At 38.9% G+C, this 10,936-nt stretch overlaps 1 protein-coding gene across 5 annotated transcripts in view; it reads right to left on the minus strand.

The window, feature by feature from the left end:
* Nucleotides 1-10,936, minus strand: part of Btbd7 (BTB domain containing 7) — a 93,842-nt gene that overhangs the window by 26,314 nt on the left and 56,592 nt on the right. For 4 of the 5 annotated variants that reach the window (XM_029540562.1, XM_021201580.2, XM_029540561.1 and 1 more), the window contains exons 4-6: nucleotides 4,818-5,026; nucleotides 3,175-3,250; nucleotides 223-383 (exon numbers count right to left, since the gene is read on the minus strand). In XM_029540562.1, coding sequence (XP_029396422.1) covers nucleotides 223-383; nucleotides 3,175-3,250; nucleotides 4,818-5,026 — 446 coding nt within the window. Of the gene's footprint in view, nucleotides 1-222; nucleotides 384-3,174; nucleotides 3,251-4,817; nucleotides 5,027-10,936 lie in introns of those variants that run through there. The other variant, XM_029540563.1, reaches the window with a different exon arrangement.

Here is a 10,936-nt window from a genome sequence, read left to right on the forward strand (position 1 = left end):
AACATCAGCATCAAGCAACATCAGTACCAAGCATACTTTTTTTGTACTACATTAGATATTGGGGACACAATGTTGTACCAAACTGACATTTGTTTGTTTCTGTCGTCTGAAAATCTAGTTTCCAGTCTTTTGCTAGTAATAAAAATTATTTAAAAGAATTAAAGCAGGGTAAGTTTGGCACTTTTCTTTTCTTGAAAGGAATGAGAGGAGAAAGGAACTTACTGCATCACTTAAGACCTCACTGTTTATAGGTAAGATGTGTTCAATTCGCACAAAAGGCAAGAGAGAAGAAAGGATCTCTCTAAGTTCTTCTATGTCCAGGTCTCTTCTCTTCACACCTCTTTTGTTCACACTATGTGCAGTCCCACTCAGTAAGTTTGGCTCTACGAAATAGAAAAGGAAATGCCTTCAGTGAAATCCCCATAGACACAGTCTTTTTTCTTTTCCTTTTTTTTTTTTTTTTTAAAGATTTATTATAAATAAGCACACTGTAGTTGTCTTCAGACGCATCAAAAGAGGGTGTAGGATCTCATTACAGGTGGTTGCAAGCCACCATGTGGTTTGCTGGGATTTGAACTCAGGACCTTCAGGAGTAGTTAGTGNTCTTACCCGCTGAGCTATCTCTCCAGCCCAGTCTTTTATTTTATTTTATTTTTTGATTATTTTATTTTATTTTTACTTATTACGTGCAAGTACATTATAGCTGTCTTCAGACACTCCAGAAGAGTGCGTTAGATCTTATTATGGATGGCTGTAAGCCACCATGTGGTTGCTGGGATTTGCAGGCCCTTTGGAAGAGCGGTTGATGCTTTTAACCACTGAGCTATCTCTCCAGCCCCCAGTAGCGCAGTCTTTTTCTCTTAAGACACTTTTATTTGCGTACACGAGTGTGGGGGGTGCACATGCCATTGCACTGAGTGGGAAGGCCAGGTCCACATTCAGAATTTAGTTCCTCCTTCCCACATGGGATCCAAAGGTCAAACATAAGTGATCAGGCTTGGCTAGTAAGTACTTTTACCCACTCAGTCATCTTGTTGGTCCTAGGGACAGCCTTGTTTTCCCCTCTATGATGTAAAGACTTAGTACCAGACATTGTACATCCGTGTATCTGCTTTAAGAAAAGTTGTAGTAGTCCAGGTTGGCTTCTAATTTGTTACATAGCCAAGGACGAATCTGAACTTCTGATCCTCCAACTCCCATTTCCTAAATTCTGAGATTATAGACATATTCTACCATGCCCAACCCAGGTTACTTACATTTAATCACCTGTATCCAAAGGAGCAAAATATAGTGTACATTCTACCTAGTTCTAATTTTCTAAGTTTCCATAACATGGAATGTTATTGCACACAGATGAATCTTTAATATTTGACATTTAGTCTTCTGTTCTGAGCAAGAAATAAAGTTTTTCTTCATTAGGTATTGATATAACAGGAAGATCTAAAGAAAAATATGGGTTTCACTCCTAAGAACTTATAAAACTAGGCACAGTGGTGCACAATTGCAATCCCAGCACTCAGAAAATGGAGGCAGGAGGATCAGAAGTTATATAGGCCTGGAACATATGAGATCCGATCTCAAAATAAATACAATGCTGAAAAGTGACAGGAAAAAGACATTTTTCTAACTGAAGTTTATTGATTTAGTTTTAGTATATAGAGGAAAAGAGCACTAGATGGGGGGAAGGTGATAGGATACCATATAAAAGAATAGTATAAAATCCTGTATTGCCATGTTAGTAAGATGGGCTCGGTGTATAAAGGTACTTGCCACCAAGCCTAACAAGCCAAAACTCAGGTGGAAGGGCATCGTACTCCTGACAAGTTGTTCTCTGAATTCCACCCATGCACTGTGATTAATATGTGCACATCTGTGCATGTACATATACACGAACACAATCAATTTAAGTGTGGCAAAGATGAAAAGAAAATGAATCATGTATTTCCAAAACCAAAAGACCATATTGTATATAGCAGTAACCCCAGCTGGAGGAAATTTTATTAAAAACTAAAAAAACCCACCTTTTGTGGTGCTAGATGTCCCACATGCTAGGGCCTCACACATAATAAATAAATGCTTTACCACTGAGATATGCCCTTAGTTCCTCTCCCCTTTTCAGGCTTTTTGAGACAGGGTTCTCAACTACATAGACCATACTGCCCTCCAAACCATATAGATTTGCTACCTCTACCTCCTGAGTGCAGGATTAAAGTTGTTTGTCACTGTGCCTGGCCTTTGTTATGTTTCTTAATGAAAGTAAAACTTAACAACAAAAATTCATCATGTTAACCATTTAAAAAAGTATGTTCACATTGTATATTCATCGTCGATTCTAGAATATTTTTAATCTTTCTCTGACACCTTAATCACTACATTACATTTTGTTGTTGTTTTCTGTTTTGCAAGACAGGGTTTCTCTGCGTTGCCCTGGCTGTCCTGAAACTCAGTTTGTAGACCAGGCTGGCCTTGAACTCAGAGATCTGTCTGCCTCTACCTCCTGAGTGCTGGGATTAAAGGCGTGCATCACCACCCCTGCTGGGCTCTACATAACATTTTTTTTTTTTAAAAGTCTTTAAAATCTTTATTACAGAATTTGTTTTTTTTTTCAATTTTTTATTAGATTATTTTCTTCATTTACATTTCAAATGCTATCCCGAAAGTCCCCTATACCCTCCCCCTGCCCTGCTCCCCTACCCACCCACTCCCACTTCTTGGCCCTGGCATTCGCCTGTACTGTGGCATATAAAGTTTGCAAGACCTAGGGGTCTCTTTTCCCAATGATAGCTGAATAGGCCATCTTCTGCCACATATGCAGCTAGAGACACAAGCTCTGGGGGTACTGATTAGTTCATATTGTTGTCTACATAACATTTTATATTCTAGCATTCCATGAATCACTTAACATATTATCACAGACATAAAATGTAATAAAAAGCAATCTTTTATAATCAGAAATTTTTTTTGAAAAAAATTGACATATTTATTTTATCACCTTCCCCTCAACTCCACTAACATACTTCACTTTTGGCAAAAACAAACAAACAAACAAATAAAGCCCTCTAGTTTCTTCAGTCCAGTGTGCTGCCCAGACTGATGAGAGTGCACTCAGCAAGCTTCTGGGATCAGTGACACCTTACAGATGGTGACTGGTGCAAGCTCACATTCTGAACTTACCTCTGTCTGCTATTCTCTTCATCAACTGATGTTCACCCCATTTAATCAGATATTTAAGGATATCTTGTTCGCTTGCCTATAATAAAAAAGATTATTTTACTGAAATTAGAAAAATATTTAGTTTCATTATTGACTTTTCCTAAATACTCATGTACATATGGAGTGCAACTTACCACATTAATTTATTTGTATCAGCTGTGTGAAATTTTAGAGTTAATCCCATGGTCTATAAACAGTGGATGTACAAGATGGTATTCTTTTATTCCATAACCTCAATATTTATTCCTGCTAATGGTTTTATTACCATCTTTTAAAAAATAATGTATATTTCCTACTTTAAAATTTATCTAATTATAAGGGTTCTGTAGGACTTGTCTTTTTGGGGACAAGATGGAGACAAACATACTATCTTCTCCAGTGATGGGGAAAACAAAATGGTGAATTGTCCAGGCAGGCTACCAAGTTTTCTGTAGGTTGAGGAGTGGCCCTTGCAGTACAATTTGTGAAATGGTAAAGTGTCTATTATCTCTTTGTATTTTATTTAAAGTCTTATAGGACAAACAGGCTGCTCCTCAAAACGCTGCATTTGTTATGAAGGAGAGCATAGCTAAGACAACCATCTGAAAGCACTGCTAAACACGGACTCCAATAGACATTGTGTACTGACAGGACAGCGGGACGGGGTGAGTGAAAAATATCTCCTACAAACGAAGGCCAAGCATTTCAGGTCTTAGTTCTGGAATCAAAGTAATATTTTAGGAGAAGCCTATAATAATAATAATAATAATAATAATTTTAAAATTTAGTATTTTTGGACCACGTTGATACCATTTTATAGTCTATCTGGTTCACATACAAAGACACAATGGCTCAAAGGGTTTATAATTTCACAAAACTAAAAGCTGTTGCATAGTTTTAAGTTAAAAACACTTTACCTTACAATATATTTTTTGCAGTATTTAAAACCTATTACTAAATTACAAACATAAATTACTAAATTGACATGTAAGTCAAAGACACAGAAATAACTGAAAATTGCTCAGCTTAAAGATAAACAGTTGAGAATTCAATTATGCTTTAGCAGAACACTTTTTTTTTTTTTTTAAAGATTTTATTTATTTTATGTAAGTACACTGTAGCTGTCTTCAGACACTACAGAAGAGGGAGTCAGATCTTGTTAAGGATGGTTGTGAGCCACCATGTGGTTGCTGGGATTTGAACTCTGCACCTTTGGAAGAGCAGTCGGGTGCTCTTATCTGCTGAGCCATCTCACCAGCCCCCGGAATTCCACTCTTATTTTGTGCTGCTTAGTCTGTGGTCTATAATCTAAGTATTTGATATTATACCAAGAGAAATCAATATGAATATTACTGGAGAAAGGCAAGACAATCACTCTCCTGACCTGGCCCATCTGCTTTGTAGTATATCTGGTTAAGTCCTGGGCTTGTTCACAATGTTGAGTCATGACAGCAGTATTCATGGAGGCCCAAAGTGCCAGAAGGCTTTTAGTGTACAAATATGGAGCAGGTGTTCATTAAGCAAAGTCTGCTTCTCCCTGCCCCATCCTATAAGAGTGGAGGTATGATGAATTTCTTTGTGCACACAGGAATGACAATGGACATGAGAGATGTATAAATGATTACCTGTAGGTAGTCAGACTGGATAGCAGTAAGCAGATGGTCTTTGCTCAGTTCATAAAAAACATCCGAAGTCATGACCTGGGATAACTCCTCACAAAGGAAATGCAAAGCTTGTCGGTGCACCCACTTAGAGCCATATGGATGCGAGCTCCACTTGAGGATGGCAATTAAGGTATCTAATGAGATGCTCTCAGCAATGATATCCTCACACCCTAAAAGAGAAGGCAGATACTTCTTAAGATTAATCAGAAATATTACTTATTGAACATCATTAGGCTACACAGTTAAAAAGTGGTAAGTTATAAAAATCATCAAGATTTCGTGGGACAGGATAACAACAGTTAAAACTTCCATAGGAAATCTGATGGCCTACAGATTCAGATCTACAGGAAAAGGCGAGAATTCTCCTAGCTACTGAAGAAAACAAGTATATAAGTGCCAATCCAATAATCTGAATAAGACAGTACAACGGAATCACTGTATCTAAGGGAAGAAGAGTAGATTGAAAAGACAGATGTGGGAAACAACAGAAATGACAGAAGGACCTGGACAACAGTTAACTGGTGGAGCACCAATATCCAAAGAGATGGTTTAAGCCCTTAGAAGATAGGCAAAACACATTTGATATTTTGGCAAAATGAAAAAGAAGTAGGAAAATAAATCAAAAACTCAGAAAAAGCAACTCAAAGGAGAAAGTAAGAAAATTTGAGAATGGCCAGTTATTCTCCTTAGGAAAAATCACTTTAAAATATAAAAATACGGGCTGGAGAGATGGCTCAGCATTTAAAAGCACTGACTGTTCTTCCAAAGGTCCTGAGTTCAAATCCCACAACCACATGATGGCTCACAACCAGCTGTAATGAGATCTGACTCCCTCTTCTGGAGTGTCTGAAGACAGCTACAATGTACTTACATATAATAATAAATAAATCTTTGGACCAGAGTGAGCAGAGGTTTTGAGTTCAATTCCCAGCAACCACATGAAGGCTCACAACCATCTGTACAGCTACAGTGTACTCATATACATAAAATAAACAAATAGATCTTTATTAAAAAATATATAAAAATACATGGTCAGGCATGGTGGCACATATCTTTAATCCCAGCACTTGGGTATCCAAAACAGGAGGATCTGTGGGAGTTTGAGGCTGGCCTGATCTACATTGTGAGTTTCAGAGCAGCCAGAGCAAACAAGACAAAACAAAAGAAAATACAACAACAAACCCAGAAACTAGCCACCCTCTCTCCCCAAGTGTGAGTGACAAAAACTGTGAAAGGGCAGAAATGACTAATCAGAAACATTTCAGTTCACTATAAAGAGTCCTAATAATATGAAAAAACAAACAAACACACACATAAAAACAATCATTTAAACACTACCACTAACAACAACAACAACAACAACAACAAAAATGACTACCCAGAATGTATTATACTCAGAGCCTTACAAGATAAAGACCAAAGATTTCAATAATGATACTTCCAGAGTTGAACATTCAAAGTTCAAAGTGACAGTGAATGAATCTCATAGTCAGGTGATGTAAGACCACTAGTAGGCATTTAGCACATACTTGGCTCTTCCTCTTTTTCTGATACATTACTACTAGATGAAGGGCTACATCATAAATAACTGTGCCTCAAGATTTCCACAAAGCATTTAACAAAATATTTCATGATGATGCTAGTTCCACAAACAGGGATGCTGTCTTCAATTTATATTTAAAGATCCTTTTGCATATGGTAGTCAATAAAATGTGTTGGATACACAAGTCAGATCCTTGCAGGTATGAGGTACAAAACAGTGCTTAGAGGAACTGCTTGTAAATGCCACCAGTTAGAGGAGTGGAACAGATGAGTGAGCCTGTGTTTGCCATGTTGATTGTGAATTTGGATAGATATGAAAACCATGTTCCAAACTTTCAGATGACTGTGTGTGGAAAGCACTGTTACCAGGACATTGTACAGCCCAATCACAGCTGGCTAGAGATCAGCCAAAACCAAGTTAAATAAAGGTAGGAAAAACGATCAATTTCTACACTTAGAATGATGAAAATTGCTACACAGTGGATGATAGAAGTAAACTAGCTTAATAGAGATAGAGAGCAATATCTCGGGTATTTTAACTGCCTGAAAAAGAACTGTAGTGTGGTTGTTATAAAACTGAAGCACTCTTGGGTTTCAGTTCTCCACAGAGCCTAAGGTGACTGCTCTCTTGTGTTGCTCTGAGCCCCTCATTTTCTAGATGGGCACTGATCAAATCACAGAATGCTAAGAGGTGGTAACAGAGCAGCAGAGTTTAATGCTTGTTGCAGGGAAAAAGCTCTCAGCAAACACATTATATAATTTACATAAGAGAAACTTGAACAGAAATGTAAGAGATGTTGTTACATGCCCAGTGGTCCGTCACTAGGCAGAGAAAAAAAGACTACTATTGCTTTAAGGACAGACTCCAACAACCAGCTGGATGTTAAAAGAAGGGAGACTCTGGCTTAGTATCAAAAAATTATTACAACCACAATTTCTCTCATTTCTGTTTCATAGATCCTTCTAGAAAAGTAGGAGCAGAAATGGGCTTAGCGAGTTAGAAAAAGAGTATAAGGGATCTACACTAAACAGGAACCAAGGTCAGAAGATATCTAAGCCACTTCAATTGTAGAAAATAGCAAGAGAGCAAACCCAAAATTCAGTTATCTAATGTAAACATTAAAATAAGATCTTTGAAGGAGAACCATGTTTTTAGAGGGTGTGTCCACAGACAGGTCCCCATGCTTCAGCATGTCATCCCACACCCGACACACACAGGTCTGCAGGTCCCCATGCTTCAGTAGGCCGCCCCACACCCGATACACACAGGTCTGCAGGTCCCCATGCTTCAGTAGGCTGTCCCACACCCGACATACACAGGTCTGCAGGTCCCCATGCTTCAGTAGGCTGTCCCACACCCGACACACACAGGTCTGCAGGTCCCCATGCTTCAGCAGGCCATCCCACACCCGACACACACAGGTCTGCAGGTCCCCATGCTTCAGCAGGCCATGCCACACCTGACACACACAGGTCTGCAGGTCAACATGCTTCAGTAGGCTGACCCACACCCAACACACACAGGTCTGCGGGTCCCCATGCTTCAGTAGGCGGTCCCACACCCGACACACACAGGTCTGCGGGTCCCCATGCTTCAGTAGGCCGTCCCACACCCGACACACACAGGTCTGCACTCACTGGACTTAGTTGCTAAAAAAGACAGGAAGGGCGATTCATTAGGAGATATGGGAAGAGACAGAGGGGAGTAAATGGAGGGCATATATGATCACTTTTCACTGCATGCCTATATGAAATACATAATGAGATTTGTTGTAAGTGATATCAGAAGGTACAAACATGTGCTGAGGAAATGTGCAAAGCATGGAAAAGTTCTCAAGAGCTGAGGACAGAGCTCATCTAAAAGGCAGTGGGGAACTTTTGCCAGGATAGAGTTTAAATTTAGAGATTGGAGTAGAAGTTAGTTGAGAATCAAATTGACAGGAAAAGCTAACACAGATGTGTCTGGAAATAAAGCAAGGAGGAAACAATCCTATTAAACCAGGATGCTGGCAGAGGAAAAGAGAAAGATGACATCATTACCCTAAATTTAAGATTAAGATTATAAAGAAGCAGATTAAGGAAGGAAGAAAGGGCTTTAAATCAAGCAGGATAGACTTAAAACCCCAGCTATGGTCAGGTATCATGGAACATGCCTTGAATTTTAGCATGCAGAACACTGAGGTAGGAGGTTTGCCAGCCTGGGCTAAATAGCAAGATTTTAAAGCAAACAAACAAATGAGCAAAATCACCTTGGTAACTACACAATTCTGTGGCCAAATTTCCTCTATGAAAGTGGGCTTTTCTAACTATATCCTAGTATTCTTCACTCATTTAAGCATTCTGGAGCACTTAGGTGCTGAACATCAATGGGCACATACCTCTTATTCCTGCCCACACTCGTAAGATTGGGTATGGCTTGTATTGTCAAAGTTCATATGTGGTGGTAAGAAACATGCCTTTTAGGTTGCCAAGATCCTCATCAGTGATAGGATCTTGTATGAACCTGGTGACCTAAACTTGATTCCAGAACCCACGTGAAAGGTGAAGAAAGAAATAATTCAGCAAAGTTGCCTTTGACCTTAACATGTGTATTATAACATGAATGCCCATCACAAACACAAACAAAAAGACAGATAGCTGTGTGGGGTGGACATGTCTTTAATTCCAGCGCTTGGAGCCAGAGGCAAATGAAACTGTGAATTTGAGACCAGGACAGATCTTGTCTCCCCTCACCTCCAAAGGAAAAAAAGTGCCTTTGTCAAGATTAAAAAACAGGGAACCAAAACCACATATAAAGCAGTAAGGCAGGAAAAGGCTGCTTTGGGAAGGACACTAAGGGCTTCCCAGAGTGTCACTTGTCTTCTAGGTTCAAACATATATTTAAAGATGGTCAGATTCCTAAGGACAAAAGAACACTAATACAAATCCCTGCAGGTCAAGGTATAGGTGAAAATGTCCATTTATATATAGTGCAGGTACTCACTCAGAATCATTGAATTCACAAATGCTACCTTCACAGTTCTCAAGTCATCTCCTGCCAAGGAGCAAGGTTTTTTTTTTTTTTTTTTTGGGGGGGGGGAGGAGGGGGGGGGTGTGTGTGTGTGTGTGTGTGTGTGTGTGTGTGTGTGTGTCAGAGTTCAAAATGGATTGCCTTCCTCACTTTCTATTTTGAGACAAGGTCTTTCACTGAACTTTAGACCATATAATTTGGCTAATCTGGCTGGCCAGCCTATCTTTTATCTGCCTCCCCAATACTGGGATTTTATACAGAAGTGCTGCTATGCCAGGCATTTTACATATGAGTACTAGGCACAAGACTGGAATTTTCGTCCTCACACTTATATGCAAATTACTGTCTTTAAACAATCTATCCCCTTGGATGGTGAATTTTTGTTTGTTTGTTTGTTTATATGAAGATAGGGCTCATGTGACTCAGTATGGTGACTTTGAGCTTCTGATCTTCTTATCTGCATTGTTCAAGTGCTAGGATTACAGGTATGCACTGCCATACATAGTTTATGGAACAGGGTTTTCTTTGTTCAGCTTCTTTATAAGTTCCCACTTTGTTAGAGGTTAATACTTTAAAAATTCAATAAAAACTACTGCTTGAATGTGGTAACATACTGCTTGAAAAAAATTTTTTTAAAAAGATTTATTTATTTTATGTTTTATGTATGTGAGTACACTGTCACTGTCTTCAGACACTCCAGAACATTGGATCCATTACAGATGGCTGTGAGCTACCATGTGGTTGCTGGGAATTGAACTCAGGACCTCTGGAAGAGCAGTCGGTTCTCTTAACCACTGAGCCATTTTTACACTTACACTCAAATTTCTTTTTTTTTTTTTTTTCACTTTGAACATACTTTAAACAGACTGTTTTGGTGAGACCCTTTCTCTTTTGGGGACTAGCCACTTGCCCCCTTGTTTATAGCCAAGGAAGACCACGCTATGCTGGCTTATTAATCAGGAGGACAATGAGCAGCACTGAAAACAAACTACTCTTACTGACCCAGAGTGGCCACAGCTGTCCACTACCCCAGAGCTTGAGAGAAATCAGCACAGATCGCTTATGCCACTGAGGTTTTCAGAATGTTTGTTACATGGCAATGACTAATAACCCAAATAACTTTCCAGATGAACTAAAAAACTTATTAACAATTTCCTCATCAGTGAAAAACTCTACCTACAGTCTTATTGAACAACAACAAAATAACAACAAAAAAAGAGAACAATCTACTCAGGTAGATTTAGCCACGATGTCACAACATTTGCAAATTGTATGAAGTCAGTTTCTTTAAATATTTTGCTTGTATGATAACCACACTTTACAGATCCAGTTCCCACTTCATTAAGTCTTTCTTTTTTCTTTCAGTAGATTTTTTTTCTCCTTTATACAGACTAGAAATTTCTTTTAATTAAGCTACAAAATAAAAATGAATGAATAATAAAGGGTGAGATATAAAGAAGTAAAATCGCCGGGTGGTGGTGGCGCACGCCTTTAATCCCAGCACTTGGGAGGCAGAGGCAGGCGGATT

This window comes from Mus pahari, chromosome 7, assembly GCF_900095145.1.
Source record: "Mus pahari chromosome 7, PAHARI_EIJ_v1.1, whole genome shotgun sequence".
Taxonomy (NCBI): domain Eukaryota; kingdom Metazoa; phylum Chordata; class Mammalia; order Rodentia; family Muridae; genus Mus; species Mus pahari.